Source organism: Phycodurus eques, chromosome 10, assembly GCF_024500275.1.
Source record: "Phycodurus eques isolate BA_2022a chromosome 10, UOR_Pequ_1.1, whole genome shotgun sequence".
In the NCBI taxonomy this organism is placed as follows: Eukaryota; Metazoa; Chordata; class Actinopteri; order Syngnathiformes; family Syngnathidae; genus Phycodurus; species Phycodurus eques.
Window position 1 is genome coordinate 4,434,524 of NC_084534.1, and position 19,317 is coordinate 4,453,840.

At 41.1% G+C, this 19,317-nt stretch overlaps 1 protein-coding gene across 3 annotated transcripts in view; it reads right to left on the reverse strand.

Moving 5' to 3' along the window:
- The window catches only part of LOC133408976 (contactin-4-like), a 227,005-nt gene that overhangs the window by 67,003 nt on the left and 140,685 nt on the right, over positions 1–19,317 (reverse strand). For all 3 annotated transcript variants that reach the window (XM_061688419.1, XM_061688418.1, XM_061688417.1), the window contains 2 exons: positions 5,047–5,186; positions 1,803–1,932 (listed from right to left, as the gene is read on the reverse strand). In XM_061688419.1, coding sequence (XP_061544403.1) covers positions 1,803–1,932; positions 5,047–5,186 — 270 coding nt within the window. The remainder of the gene's footprint in view (positions 1–1,802; positions 1,933–5,046; positions 5,187–19,317) is intronic.

A 19,317-nucleotide genomic window follows, 5' to 3' on the forward strand; every position in this document is an offset into this window, starting at 1 on the left:
CATGTTACTGTGTCTTGGCTATGAGACTGCAATGAAGTAACAAATAAATTATTTCTGCCAAGGTTACATCTTTCTGAAAGCTAAAACTAAACAATGGAAAAAACTCTGGCACAACGGACATAAAATACTTTGGTGCAGAACAGAAAAAGTGCAGATGCTCCAATTTAAACAAGATTAACATTGAATAACAATGTGAGTATTAATTTCAATTTGAAAGATTAAAAGACAATAATTTAAAAAATGACACAAATTTGTAGCAATTCACAGTGATGTCCTTCCATTGTCCATTAATCCATTCATTTTCTATAGCACTTGTCTTTATTGTCACAGGTGAGCTGACCATCCCTGCTTAGTTTGACTCACCAGTCAATAGCAAGGCACATGTAGACAAACAACCATTCACACTCACACCTATAAGGAATTGAGTCTTCAATCAACCTAACTGGCATGTTTTTGGAATGTAGGAGGAAGCCGCAGAAAACTCCACACACGAGGGGTTGAGCTGAGATTCGGAACCAGGACCTTTGACTAAGCGGTTTCACCTTGACATTGATTATTTTCAAGGTTTTGGTTTCTGAAACCAGTCCTTAACATTTTCTCTTACTTTGTCTTAAACCATTGCATTCTGCACACTGACTTCAATTATCCACGTGGTCAGAATAGCCTTGTTCAGACAGGCAGCCCCAGGTCTGATATTTGTGACATCCACATTCACTCTATTTACTTCATGAAGTTTGAACAGCAAAGGTCACATGAAATCCACTTTGAGCAAGATGGTTCCTCAAAAACATTTGGAGATCTGAAACAGATTGGTTTTCTTTGTGCATATTCAGTGCGGCTGCTCTGCGATGTCAAATCTGCATCACTTGTACACAGATGTAGTGGAGATGGCTCAGCAGAAGCGTAATTTTAAATAATACACACAGACTGAAATGGAAGACAAAAAAAAAGCACCACCAGTCCTACTTCCAGTTGTTGCCCCCCCACACACACACACACACACACGCACACATGGTGACAAAGGAGTTAAGCAATGCAACTTGAAAGTACGTGGTCACATATGTGTCATACTCAACAATTTATACTAAAAGAGTTGTGCGAAGGAAGATATGCAAAGGCAGTTTGTGTTTTTGTGTCCACTAGAATTAGCAAACTGACAGGCCCGCACAAGACGTATTCTGCAGCAGATGTTATTTTCCAATAAACAGTAAAGATAATTTAGGGCTTAGGGCTTCATCTTCAATTTAGGGCTTCATTTCCCTCTTTTTTAATACTTATGTTTTTTTTTTGTATTTTTCATTGCTCATTCTTTCACATTTGTTTATGATATTGCCAGCCAACGTACAGACGTTCAAGTCATTACCATACAGTAGCAACCCATGCAGACAAGAACAGTACAGTACTATTGTGTGAAAGCAACAAATCTGATCTACTCACTTACAAATGATGTGTGTATGTTGGACAGTACAGCTTCAAGATCTGATCCAAAGAATAAGATTTGTCTGCAGTCTGAACAAAGCCAATGTGTTGGAAGATTGTCAATGAATGTATGCTAGTGCAAGGGCAAAGGGTAGAGTGACAAGCCTCACAGGGCAGATGGGCTGGACTTGTAAACAGAGAAAATAAAGTGTACACTATATATCACTGTCAATAAGACGCCATCTCCTTTTAGTGTCCAATAACACAGAGGCCAAAGGTCATCAGTAAAACTGTCCAAATGAAGTGGATGGAGCAAACTGGTATGAATGCATGCACACGTCACCAAGCTGCCGCATACAACACACACAATTACATGATCTTACCTATAACTCGGAGTTCTGCATTGGAGTAGACCTCGCCATACTTATTCCCAGCAACACACTGGTACATTCCTGTGTCCAACGGGGTCAAGCGACTGATGACTAAAGCCCCATTGCTCACATGTATGCGCTCCTATGGACATAGACACATGCCATTAATACGCCAAGTTCCCACAGCTCATCTACATAAAAACAGCCAGAGGGCCAGAAAATAACAGGCATGGCAATAAATCTAGGATTTCATCACTAATGGAGGGAAAGGCTAGGGTGGATGGAGGCAGGCTAGCAGAAAATGACCCTAATCAATCTGCATGTTTATGAGAGTGAAATAAAACCATGCCCTATTTATATCATTGACTGCACCACAGGGCCTGTTTCCTCTTCAGCAGTAGGGGGATAAGGAATACCGTGACATCTAAGGGTGTACTATATTGTGAAAATTGCTTTTCTGATATGGCTTATACATACCACGTGATCCCTGCATTACTCTTTTGTTATCTTTTAAGAGTTTGGTTTTGTTTGTCTGCTGGCAGGACTTGTCTGCTGGCAGGATTTTTCCCCTCAGTGAAACTAGAATTTACACTAGAGATGACTGGGCAGAATGAAATAAAACATTTGTATGGGCAGTGCAATCCTTCAGCTTTTCTATCGATTCCTTTACAATGCACTTTTTATTCATTTTCATACAAATCTTTAGGGCTACCTACTCTTGCCCTTCATTTTCTATAATTAATTTGGGATCTCACAGAATGTATGCTCTGTATTGGAGGACTATCTGAATTGCTTCAACTCTACTCAAGGAAAATAAGACACACTAAGCAGAAAAAAAACAAGGTTGACTGACTCAATGAAGGTCCAAAGACTAATACTGTATTGGAAAAAAGCTGCATTTTTATTTCCCAGAAGCTGTGTGTGGAGGAAAGACAAATTGGTTAATGCCTTTGATTTAGCATCACGCGGCGTCAAATTGGTAGTCCGGTAATTCTGAAAGAAATTAAATAGTAAGGTTGTTTACACTGCAAATTTATTATATCTTAACAAGATTAATTGTCTTAAATCTCATCATATTATCTTCTCCCTCTTGTTTTAAAGGGTTAAATACTAGATAACAGATTACTGTGTAAGATTATTCCACTTATTTCAAGTAAATATCATATTTTGTTCTTATTTAGTCTATATAAGTTGGTCGTTTTACATTTATTTCAAGAAAAAACAGTTTTCATAGTATTTTGAACAATATCCTTTCTTAAATTAAGATTTCTGACATGTTATTTTTCCCCCCTTGAAATAAGAGAACTCACTCCCATATAACTTGAACAAATTAGGATGGTTGGAACAGCTCAGGTCAACTTCCAAAAAGAATGGACATCTGATGTTTAAACATGTATAATGTTATTATTTCTGTGAAGACAATCAACACATTCAGGAATATACCAATTAACAAAGGAGATGAGGGGAAGCTTCAGTGGATCTAAAAAGCCTACACACCCCTGTTCAAATGGCAGGTTTATGTGATATACAAAAATGAGACCAAGATAAATTATCCATCCATCCATTGTCTTCCGCTTATCCGAGGTCGGGTCGCGGGGGCCGCAGCCTCAGCAGGGAAGCCCAGACTTCCCTCTCCCCAGTCACTTCCTCTCGGTCTTTCGAGGGGATCCTGAGGCGTTCCCAGGCAAGCCGAGAAACGTAGCCTCTCCAGCGTGTCCTGGGTCGTCCCCGGGGTCTCCTCCCGGTGGGACGTGCCAGGAACACCTCACCAGGGAGGCGTCCAGGAGGCATCCTAAACAGATGCCCGAGCCACCTCATCTGGCTCCTCTCAATGTGGAGGAGCAGCGGCTCTACTCTGAGCCCCTCCCGGATGACCGAGCTTCTCACCCTATCTCTAAGGGAGAGCGGAGGAAACTAATTTCGGCCACTTGTATCCGGGATCTTGTTCTTTCGGTCAGGATGCAGGAGGAAGCCGGAGTACCAGACTGTGAGGCAAATGTGCTAACCACATGCCCCACTATGGCATAAATACAAATACATTGACTGTACATTATACAGTTTATAAAATACTGTTTTTGATCTCAAACATTTATCAATGTTGTTAAATAACTATTATTATCATTTTAGTTGAGACTGGTGGCCACCAGATTTAACTTATTAACCAATAAAACTGTGCTTCCTCGATAAAGGTATTTTGTGGTGAAGAAAAGCTGAGCCAAAAGCCAATGATTTCGACTTAAGGGTTGATCCAAGTTCCCAGCCTCACTTATGGTAATGGACTGTGGGTAGTAAGAATAAGATCGCAGATGCAAGTGGATAGAATGCGTTTACTCCTCAAAGTGTCTCAGCTCTCCCTGAGAGATATGGTGGGAAGCTTGGTTGTCCGGGAGGGGCTCAAAGTAGAGCCGCTGTTCCTCCACATCGAGAGGAGCCAGATGAGATTGCTAACGCATAAAGCTACCCTATCTCCAGGATGCCTACATGGTGAGTGGTTCTACAGGGAGAAGCCCCAGGGACGACCCAGGATTCACTGGAGAGACTATCTGTAAGATAACTATCTTCCCTGGTCTGGGAATGCCTTTGGATTCCATCTGGAAGTGCTGGCCGAAGTGGCTGGGACAAAGGGATGTCTGGGCCTTTTTATTAGTCAGAGGCTTCACTGTACATGTTTTACCAGACTCTGTTTATTCCAACAACATGTATTACAATCCAGAACTGATCAATATCCTCTGGTGCGTTTGTGACACTAGTTTTGCATAAAGAAGCAGCTGTTTATTCATCAGGTTTATGCTATCAGTTGCTTTTATAGCAAGTAGAACATCTTTACAAATAGTATCATCATTGGGTGTAAAGATTGGATCATTTGAATGATTTTTAACACAACGCTAATGTTTCTCATCACTTTACGTCTTGCGTATCTAATATTAAATGCTAAATGTTTTTTTACAGTTTACAGTTGAGGCTGTAAGTAAGGGAAAACACTACAGTTCATTTGAGGCATATGTTGCTTTGGATAAATGGTTACGGAGGGAGCTGTGAAGTAATGAATAAAAATACATAATGCATGGAAATAGACAGTAAAGCCTGATCAAGCAACACAATGCTCGGCAAGCACACAGTATGACTTTACCCAACAGTACCCAAGTTCTTTACCCAACAGCCCTGCAAGAGATATCTGTATCAAAGCTGCTGTTGTAAATCCAATCAAAACGGCATCCTCAATTCTACAGCGACACTGATATCTCGTATGGCTCACCTCTGCAGGCTTCATGTTCTCTCCATTTTTCATCCACCTGTAGAAGGGTTTTGGCTTCCCTGTGGCTTTACATTCCCACACCAAGGAGTCATCAATGAGCTTCTGGACATCTTGAGGTTTCTCAATTAGATGAGGCGGTGCTGGAAATGTTTAAGAAAAGAGTGAACTGGTAGTCACAGTAAAGCTTTTCAAGTAAAGAACTATACTCGAATGACAAGATGCAACAGCATGAGTTGAACTATGATTCTAAATGTTATTTTGGATGGAGGCAGCGTAGTGGCTGACTGGTAAGCACATCTGCATTAGAGTTAAGAGGTCATAGGTTCGTATCCGGGCTCCGGCCTTCCTGTGTTGGCATGTTCTCCCCATGCTTGCATGGGTTTTCAATGCGTCTGTGAATGGTTGTTTGCCTGTTTGTCTACAGGGTGATTGAAAAGTAACTTCCTATTTTAAAATACATATAATTTATTCATATGTTGTAATATTTTTCTTAATTTTTTTGTGTATGTTCCATAATTAAAGGAGCAAGTCTATTCAATCAAACCAACGATTTTGAAAGAAGTTGAAGGCCGAATACGAGAAGTTATGTCTTCCATCCCTAAAGAGTTCCTTGTGAAATGAGTTAATGCGGTTCCCAGGCGGCTTGAGAAACTGGTGGCTAATGCTGGCGCCCGTATTGAATTTTAAATGAAACTCTATGCAATACACTTTCTTCTCTTGTTCGTTTCTTGTAAGTTATTTTTGAATCACCCGTTATATGTGCCATGTGATGGGCTGGTGACCAGTTCAGGATGGACCCCGCCTTTCATCAGAAGTCAGCTGGGATAGACTCCAGCACATTCGCAACCCTAATGAGGATAAGCCATATAGAAAATGTCAGGAAATTTTGAATGGATTTGATGTCATTTGCTTGATTCACTCATATAAATCCAGTATTCTGTCAAATCACATGGTAATACCAACAATTTACAGTCCGTCAATTCCACCCAAAAGTGGCTTGGTTACTTTTTATCACTTGGTTTGAGTGTTTCAACAGTCCAAATTTACTAGCATGTTCTCCATAAGATGAAGTTCATTTACGGTGTACATTCATGTTCTGAGACTTTTCATGGGGTGACTGAAGTCACGTCCTTCCATCAGTCAATGTCCATGTGTTTGAGTATACACACACACACACACACACACACACACACACACACACACACACACACACACACATGGTTAAAGTGCCCTCAATCTCACCCAACAAATGTAAATTTTACACCACACAGAAAACATTCTTGCTAAAAAGCCAGACTTTGAATGAATTAATATAACAATCACAAAATATGTGAAATCAGTCTTCAAAATGGTCAAAAACTTTCAGCTTCCAGACACTGTGGGCGTGTCGCTGAATGCTCTAAAAATCCCATTTCCCTGGAGCTTTCAGCTGTCAATCAAAGATGTGCCTCCTTTCACGGCTCCGCGAAAGAGGGGAGAGAAGTGGCCACTGTCTGCTGCACCTCGGTGGCCGCAGCCGGATGATTTCGTCACAGGGCTATTTTTTAGTCCTGCCCGAAAAATCTGGAAAGTTGAGGAGGTGAAACAGAATTCCAACCTAAATCTCAACAATTCAATACTATATTGTTCTTCTCTATTTGTCTATTATTTATCTATTTATTTTATTATTTACAGTGTTCCCTCTCGATATAGCGGTTCATCTATTGGGGATTCTGTGCATTGCTGTTTTTGTTTTTCATATTGTGCATAATTCGTCATATCATGGGATTTTGAGTGGATGCTTCTTTGTGGTAAAATAAACACTTCCTGGCCTAAAACTTTAAAACTGTAAAAAAAAAAAAAAAAAAAAAGAAAATAAGTTTTTATTATAACAGATTTTGTAATTCCTTGTGTATGCGCAGCACCCCCCCCCCCCATCCCCCTCCCCACAAAAACAATAAATAAAGTTAATCGAAACTGGATAAAGCACATGCTATATCAGCAGGCCTATAAGGAAAATGAAAATAATATTTCACATTGTGTAAATGTGTACCAGTACCTAGGGGTTCTGAAAAAGGACTACTTTCATTCTAATATGATACAGTATGTAAAGTCTAATCTTCCAAACACACATCACGGTAAAATTTCGCCATTTACCAGCAAGAATCACGACGTCCTTGCAGGCCTATAGTGACATAAAATCCATGAAATCCAAAATATTGGGGATTTCGTTCTGATATTTTCAGATGGGGAAGGGGGCATAATGAGAGATTGGTTGCAGTTTTGTGACAATTTGAGATGTTAAGCTTTTTCTGTATAGTGAGTGGCCTGTGGGGAGAAAAACGGCTTTCCTTCAGATATTTTCAAAGGTTGAAGAGGGCGGAGGTCGAGAAGTCACATTTTGGTGACGACAGGTCGCAGAGAATACGATTTTTAAAAAGTTAAGTGTGTACTGTCCCGACACGGGGCTAAAAAAAAAAACCTAATAATAATACATCAGCGCATGCATACTACTTTGGGGATTTCACCTATTGCGGGGGTGGTTCTGCACCTAACCCCGTGATAAAACGAGGGCTTACTGTATATATATTTTAGAGCTACATGCATATAACAACAACATATATACATGTGGGTGGCACGGTGGCTGACTGGTTAGAGCGTCAGCCTCACAGTTCTGAGGACCCGGGTTCAATCCCCGGTCCTGCCTGTGTGGAGTTTGCATGTTCTCCCCGTGCCGGCGTGGGTTTTCTCCGGGCACTCCGGTTTCCTCCCACATCCCAAAAACATGCATAAATTGGAGACTCTAAATTGCCCGTAGGTGTGAATGTGAGTACAAATGGTTGTTTGTTTGTATGTGCCCTGCGATTGGCTGGCAACCAGTTCAGGGTGTACCCAGCCTCCTGCCTGATGACAGCTGGGATAGGCTCCAGCACGCCCGCGACCCTCGTGAGGAGAAGCGGCTCAGAAAATGGATGGATGGATGGATATATGCATGTGAGGTGCGGGTATTAGTTTTGCCCACTTGGGGTCACCATCCTCACACTCTACACTGTAGTATCTGTGACATTGAATGTGTGTGTGCCTTTAAAAGGCGTGCCTGGCCTGTTGAATGACATGAAAGTAACTGAATAAGGATGTACCGTTAACAGCTGGCTGTTAAGTGGCCAAAGCATTAGCCACAGAGTGTGTAGAGTGATGGCGTCAGTAGAGGTTCTCAGCAGGTCAACTAAGAATGTATTTGTGTTTCATGTATTTTGTTACCATTTGTTCAATAAAGTGATTGAAAGAGCACCAGCAGCTGCGTCCATCCTCCCTCTATCCTAACTACCTGTTATGATTACAATTTATTTTAACTAGAGGTGGTAGGCAATATTAAATTAGTTAACTATGTTTACTTTACCGTAGACGTGCAGTTGTGTAACTTAAGATAGTTGTGCTTTGCAATAGGCACATTGTGAAATCATCCCAGACCGGACATTCTCAGTTTTTTTATAGTCTTTCCTCTGGGCTAGCGCTTATTGTTATCTGAGTCTGCAGTAACAGTCAAGTGCGGAAAAATAATCACAGCAAATTCACACGATGTATCAAATAATCCATGATGTAAGTACAATTTTTAAAAATCTGTTACGTAGTAAACTTGCAAAAAGTGAACCGCAACATAGAGGGAAGACTTTAATTGGGATACTGTATGTTTGTAAAGACTTAATGCAAGGTATATTTCCTGTGAAAAAAGGTCATTTTGTCAATTCTGAATGTATTTTTTTATCGAAATAAGATGTTGTTGTTGAGTTGTTCCATAAATGCAGGTAGAAGAAAAATACACTAAAATTTAAGCACAAAAAAAACAGGAAGACAAGCAAGAATAAAAATGAAAGAATGAAAATCCAGATTTTCCAAAGTCAATATCAGACCTAAATATAATATACCCATATTTCCAAGTCACACAAGTATTTTTGTCATCTTTTACTACCTTATTAGAATTTATTACAACATACGTATAGATGTGGTCTTGTCTTGCCTTGTGGTCACCTATCATGGTAACACTTCCCTGCCATCTCTATTTAATGTTAATGTTCAACCTCCATTTCCTAACATTAAAATTCATTGTTCATTGCTGTATGTTAAAAAATATCATATCCCTGAAGTTCTTTTTTATTGGTTCTTTTAGATCCATACTGTGTCGTATCACAAAAATAATGAAAAGAAGATAAATATATATTTTGGGGCTGTTTGTGCAATAAAACGTAAATTATAGTATAATTACAGGAGGAGAATTGCATTTTCCTGTGTCTTGTGGGCTTGTTAACAATTCAGGAAAAAGTGCACTCATGTGGGGAGATAAAGAAAGTGTGACAAAGCTCTCTGTACATACTGGATGGTGTGTGGGTCAAGTTCTGATCAGACGAGGCCAGTGGCAAGAAAAGACTAATGGCATACTGCACTTTTCCATTTCACAAAGCTCACCGACTGTCACTCTTTAGGACTGACCTTTTGTAGATTTTCCGTAGCAGTCAAAAACCCTGCTCTAATTGGCCTCTGCCTTTGCAGTATTTGTCTTTAAAAGATGCAGGGTGAGACAGAGAGACAGTGAATGACTTGTATTCATTGTATTCCTGCACAATGAAGTTCAGCACGCAGTCGATTTGTGATCAAGCATGCTTGTATGTGGGGGATTCAGTAAAACAGAAGAAAGATAAAAAGAAATGGAGCTGCTGCCCAGCTAGGGTGCTTGTAATATTTACTGAGTCGTGCCTTAGTCCATGTCAAAATACGATATTTATTATATATAAAGTACTGTATAACTATTCAAAATTTCGACTCACTTTAGGACTCAGGCACATGGTTGACTGAAGTTAATGGAATTTAATTGGTACTGAAAATATGCTTATGGAATGTTGAACAGGAGAAGTTAACTTTCACGATTAAAGAAATTAATCTCCAGTTTATCATTCAGCAAGAGAGAAGACAACCCATTGTTGAACATTTGGTGCAATGCATAGATTATTTTACACTTGAGACTGTGTGACTCCCACGATGCAAGTCTGGAAGCAATGAGCCTCAGCCCTGGAAAGATGAGTCCCTGCAATTTATCAACACCGAGTACAGATACCAGTAATCCTCTGATATATACATATATATCCATCCATCCATTTTCTGAGCCGCTTCTCCTCACTAGGGTCGCGGGCGTGCTGGAGCCTATCACAGCTATCTTCGGGCAGGAGGCGGGGTACACCCTGGACTGGTTGCCAGCCAATCGCAGGGCACATATAAACAAACAACCATTCGCACTCGCAGTCACACCTACGGGCAATTTAGAGTCTTCAATTAATGCATGTTTTTGGGATGTGGAAGGAAACCGGAGTGCCCGGAGAAAACCCACGCAGGCATGGGGAGAACATGCAAACTCCACACAGGTGGGGCCGGGGATTGAACCTCGGTCCTCAGGACTGTGAGGCTGACGCTCTAACCAGTCGGTCACCGTGCTGTATGTGTGTGTGTATGTGTATGTGTATGTGTATGTGTATGTGTATGTGTATGTGTATGTGTATGTGTGTGTGTGTGTGTGTGTGTGTGTATATATATATATATATATATATATATATATATATATTTTTTTTTTTTTTTTTTTGCTTGTATGTGCCCTGCGATTGGCTGGCAACCAGTTCAGGGTGTACCCCGCCTCCTGCCCGATGATAGATGGGATATGCTCCAGCACACCCGTGACCCTAGTGAGGAGAAGCGGCTCGGAAAATGGATCTTCTTGTCTCGTTAGGGGTCGCCACAGCGTGTCATCCTTTTCCATGTAAGCCTATCTCCTGCATTTTCCTCTCTAACACCAAATGCCCTCATATCATCCCATACTCCAGCCATTAACCTTCTCTTTGGTTTTATTCGAGCATTCCTGCCTGGCAGCTCCATCCTCATCATCCTTCTACCAATATACTCCATCTGTCCTCTGGATGTGTCCAAACCATCAAAGTCTGCTCTCTCTAACTTTGTCTCAAAAACATCTAACCTTGGTTGTCCCTCTGATGATCTTATTTCTAATCTTATCCAACCTTGTCATTCCTAGAGAGAACCTCAACATCTTCATTGCTCCGCTTCCTGTTGTCTCTTCAGTGCCACTCTCTCTAATCCGTACATCATGGCTGGCCTCACCACTGTCTTTTAAACATTGCCCTTAATCCTAGCAGATACCTTTCTGTCACATAACACACCTGACACCTTCCTACACCCACTCCAACCTGCTTGGATCAGTTTCTTCACTTCCTAACCACACTCACCATTGCTCTGGGCTGTTGACCCCAAGTATTTAAAGTCCTCCACCCTAGCTATCTCTTCTTCCTGTAGCCTCACTATTCCCCCTCCACCCCTCTCATTTATGCACATATATTCTGTTTTACTTTAGTCTTCATTCCTCTCCTTTCCAGTATATGCCTCCACCTTTCTAACTGATCCTCCACCTGCTCCTTGCATTCACTGCAGATCACAACGTCATCAGTGAACATCATGGTCAATGGGGATTCCAGTCTAACCTCATCTGTCAGCCGATCCATCACCACAGCAAACACGAAGGGGCTCAGGGCTGAACCCTGATGCAATTCCACCTCCACCTTAAATTCCTCTGTCACACCTACAGCAGACCTCACCACTGTTCTGCTGCCATCATACATGTCCTGTACTATTCTAACACACTTCTCTGCCACTCCAGACTTCCGCATACAGTACCACAGTATCTCTAGGTACTCTGTCATAGGCTTTCTCTAGATCTACAAAGACACAATGTAGCTCCTTCTGACCTTATCTCTACTTTTCCATCAACACCCTTAAGGCATCAATGCATCTGTGGTACTCTAAACCATACTGTTGCTCGCAAATACTCACATCTGTCCTGAGTCTAGCCTCCACTACTCTTTTCCATAACTTCATTGTGTGGCTCATCAACTTTAATCCTCAATAGTTCCCACAGCTCTGCACATCACACTTGTTCTTAAAAATGGCCACCAGCAATGTTCCCTCGAAGCAATCGCGCACTACTAGCACATACTCAGCGCACAAGAAAATCTATGCTGTGCAAAAGCATAAAATTCAACGGAAACGTAGTAAATAATGTCTGATTTTACACCTGATATAATCTAATTAATTCGACCAATAATATTGTTTTCTGTACCATTTTGCAATGTAACTCAGTGAGCGACAGGTGCCCAGCAAGTGATACGATATGGTTTGCTTACGCTACGCAGCCAATCATAGCATTGACAATGCATGCATATGTGCCCTGCCCATACGCGCCATGCAGGTTAGCGAGCTAACAACAGTGCGGTGGAGTTAAGAGACACAAACGCTAACCCCTTATCAAACGAACGGGCAGCGACACATCCACTCATCAAGCCAAAGTGAAAAAGAAATGCGGTTCTTTTAAGATGGAATGACTGTCGGAGAACATGCAAATAGAAGAGCAAGCGATGAAACTGGGTGAGATTTTTTCCCTTTCGAGTGAGAAAGGTGTACTCCGCAAAACATGCGGCGAAGCCAAAGTAGCAAGTGAATTTTTGGAGGGAAAAATGTGGACTGAATGGAGGTTGGACTACCTCAAGCGTCATATTCAGCAGATATGTCATTTGAAAGCTGTTGGAATTGTACGAAGACTCAAGATGGGACAGGGGATCGGTACATTATTGCGGGAGAGCGCAAAAGACAGAGAGAAAAAGAATGAGCTGTCAGACAAAGCAAAATCTGACCCCGAGCAAGTTAAAGTTCTCATTGACAATATTTTACTTGCTATCAAAATGAATGCATCAATGCTGTCAGTTAAAAAAAGCCACGATCACATGGCAAAGTATGTAAGTATACCAGAAAGCTGGCAAAGTAAAAACTATGCCTTTGAATTTGTGAACTCAATCAATGAAATTGTGCAGAATGAGACTATGTGCAGTGTTAAAAATGCACCCTGGCATACCCTGATAATAGATGAGAGCACAGACATATCAGTACACAAAATGCTAATCCTCTATATTAAATACAGGGAGGAAAATGATGTTAACCATACAAATCTGTTTGGTGGCATCATACAACTGACAGCTTGCACTGTTCAGGATATTGTGCAGGCAATAATTCAGTTTTACGCCAAACATGGACTGGACATGCAGAGAATGGTGATGTTGACCTCCAACGGTGCCTCAGTAATGCTCGGAAAACACAACGGAGTTGGGACTTTGTTAAAGCACCAAATACCACACCTAACTGAACAACATTGTCTGGCTCATAGAGAGGACTTGGGCATTGATGATGCCTGGAAAAATTTACCTTTGATGCAAGATATGGAAACTCTTCTTAGAACTGTGTATTCCAGTTTCTCTCAGTCCACTGTGAAGACGGGCAAAATGGAGGACCTAGCAAAGATTCTTGATGAAGAGGATACACTGTCATTCAGACCTCTGAACGAAGTGCGATGGCTGTCACGGCACCAAGCTGTCAATGCTGTCCTGAGGAACTACACTGTGCTTCAAGAATTCACAGATAACAGAAATCCAGCGGCAAAGCACTGCTACAAAAAGCTGAGTGATTCAAAGTTCAAGGTTACTGTCACTGCTCTGGGAGATGTTTTGGGTGAGCTGGTACAACTCAGCCTCACTTTACAAAGATGCAATCTGACTGTGTTGGAAGGACACTCCTTTGCTAGAGCAAAGATTGAGAAGTTGCATTCCCAATACTTGAGGGAGAAGGATGTACAGTGGAGTGACCGTGTAAAAGAGGCAACGAGGACCTCATCAACTGATTGTCTAAATACTGCAGAGATGACTCTTTTCTTGACTAAGCTCTGTGATCACATGGATGCTCGGTTTCCAGAGGATGAATTAAAGGAGTGGTCTGCATTTTACATTGAAGCATTCAGCTCAAAAATCTGTTTTGACTACGGATAAGCAGACATTGCCACACTGGCAAAGAAGTATGATGGCATTCTCCACCACCCACAGTCTATGGAGGCCATTAACAGTCCATCCATCCATCCATTTTCTGAGCCGCTTCTTCTCACTAGGGTCGCGGGCGTGCTGGAGCCTATCCCAGCTGTCATCGGGCAGGAGACGGGGTACACCCTGAACTGGTTGCCAGCCAATCACAGGGCACATACAAACAAACAACCATTCGCACTCACAGTCACACCTACAGGCAATTTAGAGTGTTCAATTAACGTGCATGTTTTTGGGATGTGGGAGGAAACCGGAGTGCCCGGAGAAAACCCACGCAGGCACGGGGAGAACATGCAAACTCCACACAGGCGGGGATTGAACCCGGGTCCTCAGAACTGTGAGGCTGATGCTCTAACCAGTTGGCCACCGTCAGTCAATATGTTGAATTCAAGTACATAATGAAGCAAAAACTTAAACAGGGGTCAATCAGCACATTCGCACATGTGGTTGCTGCAGCACTTAGATGTGAGGAGCTAAAGGAGATCTCACAGCTTGGGGATATTTGTGCTACATTTCAAGCTTCCAGTGCAGATTGTGAAAGAGGATTTATTTTAATGAATCATATCAAAACAGAATCCAGAAATCGTCTTGAAGTGGCACATTTGGACCAGGTGATACGCATAAAGTCAAAGCAAGAAGCAGAGGAAGTCATCGACCTGGACAAAGTGTACAAGCATTGGAGAAGCCACAAGGACAGACGTGAACAATAAGGTAAAATTTAAGTCAGATTTGTGCATATTATAGTGACATTTATTTAATTTACATTTTTTTAAAATAATAATTTAACATATTGTTAAATATGAGGGATGGGAATGACGACGCTGAAGCCCTCCCCCACAGTTTCAAAAAATCCTAGAGCAAACCCTGATTGGTATTAGAAATGATAAAAATAAACTGAGTAATTAGATATTTTACATACAGAGAGTTACAGGACTTTACACTGTATCACAAGCTACAGCACACGTCATTGTGCAAAATGTGAATGTTTTAAGGTGAACAAAATTATATGTCTGAAAGGTGTATGTGTCATTTATCCATCCATGCAAAACTGTCATTACACCTCATTTTTTAAAAGGAAATTAATGAATAAGCCACTTTGACTTCGGCAGCGTTTCCACCCACGGGCACAGACTGCCCTTTTCTGTTAAATACGCTGCCTACTAGTGTCTGTGAGATTACGACAACACGATCTAACCCACCACTCCCAGTGATATGCCATGCGCCATGCTGGATTTGCACTAGTCAGGTAAATAGAGCAGTTAGTCAGTTTTTAAGGGCACACATTCCTCAGGTCTGATTTATAGTCAGGTCGTCTCATTTCTGTGATGATGTTGATGGCTAGCTAAACATAGAGTATCTCATTCTATTACTTCTGTGACGATGGACAACTATGACAGTCTTGTATTATTTTGGTGTTGATGGACAGTTATGACATTTTGTGGTTTAATGTATTATTATTTATTATATTATATATTATATTTATTTTATATATACTTGACAATGGACTGACATGGATAACGGGTTCGCTTGCCTGACCATTAGAGGTTGAACCCTGTCTCCGGTGAAGTGGTGACACTCTATTCCACCTCGTGGACGCTCGCTTTATATGTGCTTACTGTAGCTGTTTACTCTTTTTTAGTTAGTGGCTGCTTCATAATGGTTTGGGCCATACTTCACCATGTGCTTAAGTCAGAAAAGGGCTATCTAGATTTTACCGTAAACTTAAGTCTGTCATTTAAGCACCTCCATGCCAGACATGCACTCTGGGTGGAGCAACCCTAAAATGTGGGCGTTCCCTGTGTAGCGGACACGCAATCAGCAAGATGGCACCAGCAACCCCCAACCTCTGATAATTCGGCATTCCTGCCTACTGCCCCGCTAAGACAGACGATCACAAGAAGCCTGGTTTATGTCACCCGGTCCTGAAACTAATTCACAGCTCCCCTAGAAATCTGGGCTTCCAGTCATCAAAGACAACAAAGGTTTGGTAGACCCGCTGTTCAAAGCAACTCAGGATAATGTTCAAAGAACCATTTGCTCCTTTGAAATGCATGCAAGGTGCTGCCAAGCGCTCGATCTGAGATTCGATTGACTGGAATTCAATTGATGGAACACAAGTGACACCCTGTGGTTGTGGAGAGTTACTGCAAGCCACAGATTTCTCCGAATGTAAATGTCTGATATTTTAGAAACTTCGCATGAATGCCCCCAGTATAAATCATGACACCAGTGTCACTAATGATTGTTTGCCACAGGTCTGATGTCAAATCTGTGTGTCAACTGAATCAGATGTCATGTTTCACCTCACAAGACAAATTTCACATCACAAATATTGATTGCTCTTTGCCACCACATAAAATTTAAACACTCATTGCATAGATGTGCAGGTTGTGTGCGTGACAATGCAGAAGCTGGGAATGAATGTATTAATCTTTTATTTCCACTGGTTTAAAACCACAAATAATCTCAGGATGAAAATTAATACTAAGAGCCACGGTCTGTGTCCCTGGGCCAGCCCCTCTCTTCTGTGCATAAAAGAACAAAGCCCCTTTGTTCTACGCTCTTTTTTTCCCCAGCCTTTTGTGTTTTCTCCAACCTGCTGAAGAAACTGGCGCACAGTCAGGGATGCCCACCTCTCACCACGAGGCAGCAGAGACTCATCCTAACTTCCTCGCTGCGCCGATGAGTGCGGAAGGCAGAAGCACTGCATCCTCCCCTAAACTACACTTTCGTGTGTGTGGGGTAGCTTGTGAATAAAAGCTCCGTCTGGAAGGAAGTGCGGCGCAAGTTTTCTCTGAGCCTGTGACGAACACCGTCACTAAGGCGCTTCGGCCACCCTATCCTTGCTTTTTCTCCATTTTTGCCTTCTTTTTTTTCTTCCTTCATTTTTCTTCAAATACACTTGTTTGGCGATCTGGCTCCTCCATCTGGAAGACCAACCAGCCTGTCTAAATTCTTTTCTACACAACGTGAGTACAGCCTGTGGTTTCCGGAGTACAAATTCGTGCATAATTTGATTATAATAACGGTCAACGAAATTTACAGTTTCGCATTGCTACCCGCACATTCTCACAACTTCGACCTGCTTTACGAATATCTGTACCCTTTTTAGCGAAGCCCCTCTGCATTGTTTCCCTGTAGTTTTCCCCCATAGATTTAATTAAATGTTCCATAAAATTCCATTTCCTGTTGTCCTTTTTGTGTGTTTGAGTGAAACAGGTGAAACCGATGAAATCCAGAACTCGTATTTCATTCCTGTAGCAACATTCAGATTATGAGACCTAGAGGTTTTTTGTCACTTGTACAAAAACTTACGAATATAAAAAGAGATGTGCTGCCCCTTTACGAGACAAAAATAGTTTGATAACAAACATAAAATCGAGCTAAACCAGAAGCAACGTAGGAGTCACTTCCGGCGTATTCTTTTCCTAAATTAATTAAATTATTAAGTTATTAACCCAAGTAAATTATTTATAGTCTGTTAAAAAATTTTTTTATAGTCTGTTAAATTTAAGTCTGTTAAAGAACAGAATTCATTGTCCCATAAATTTCAGCAAGTTGTCCAGGTCGTGACGGAACTCAGCAGCCCAAGACCATCGCACTACCACTACCATGACACCACCACACACACCTTACACCACCTTTTTCTGAAATGCTGTACTACATTTATGCCAGATGTAACGAGACACACACCTTCCAAAAAGTTCAACTTTCATCTCGTCAGTCCAGATAATATTTTCCTAAAATCCCGGGAAACATTCAGATGTTTTTTTTAAATTATTTTATTTATTTATTTATTTATTTGCAAAAGTAAGATGAGCCTTTATGTTCTTTTTGGTCAGCAGTGGTGTTTGCCTTGGATACCATTTTTCCCAGTCTCTTCCTTATTGTTCTGTTATGAACACTGACCTTAACTGAGGCAAGGGAGGCCTGCAATTCTTTAGAAGCTGTCCTGAGTTCCTTTGTAGCCTCCTTGATGAGTCATTGCTGTTCTCTTCGGCTAATCTTTGTCGACCTGGGAAGGTTCACCACTGTTCTGTTTTCTCCATCTAAGGATAATAGCTCTCTCTATGGTCCGTTCCAGACTGATAGATGTCAATTACTTTATTTCTCGACTGTTCTGGAATTTCTTTGGCTCGTGTCATTTTGTTACAGTTTTTTTAGATCTTTTGTCCGACTTGATTTTGTCATGCCAGATTCTGTTTAAGTGGTTTTGTGATTGAACAGGTGTGGAGGTAATCATGCGTGGGTGTGATCAGTGAAAATTAACCCAAAAATTGTGATTAGCCACAATTACCGTATTTTCCGGACTATAAATCGCTCCGGAGTATAAATCGAACCAGCCAAAAAATGCATAATAAAGAAGGAAAAATCATATATAAGTCGCCCTGGAGTATAAGTCGCATTTCTGAGGAGAAATTTATTTGCTAAAATCCAACACCAAGAACAAACATTTCATCTTGAAAGGCAATTTAAAATAAAAATAGAATAGAGAACAACAGGCTGAATAGGTGTACGGTATGCTAACGTAACACATTCAGCTAACGTTACATGACGCAAAAACAACCAAATGAGAACGTGCCTGTTATGTTAACATAACATTAACAGTTATTCAGATAACTATAGCATAAAGAACAAATAACAAGTTTACAAAACCATCAGTCTCACTCCAAATCACTAAATCCAATGAAATCTTCAACCTCGGTGTCACTTCTAAACAACTCCGCCAGCTTCCTCTTCTACATCGCTTTCGTCAGGCATAGAGCGCCCTCTTGCGATTGTCAGTGTGAAAATAACATTGAAATGAAATTATTGAATAATGTGTTAATAATTTTCCATATAAGTCGCTCCATAGTATAAGTCGCAATACCGGCCAAACTATGAAAAAAACTGCAACTAATAGTCCAAAAAATACGGTAATTCATGATTTAACAAGGCGGGTAATTACTTTTTTACACAGGGCCAGGTAACTTTGAATCATTTTTTTTTTACCTTAATGAATGAAATCATTTAAAAACAGCATTTTAAGTTCACTTGGGTTATATTTGTGTGATATCTATTTATGTATTTATTCATATTCGCCTCTTGTGTTTTGTGTTTATGCAGTCATTCCCAGTTGATGCACGGTGGGTGTGTCAGAAGTCTGGACAAGAGAATAGACAGATGAAAAGTGAGCAAGCGCAGACATGTAAAAAAGAACTCATGCAGCGAATACAGCGCTTGGTGTTCCTTTTCCCATTCACCAGTAGTAAATGCCAGTGCTTCCAGCAGTAAAAGCATCAATACTACTAATCAGCCATCCATCCATCGATTTTCTGAT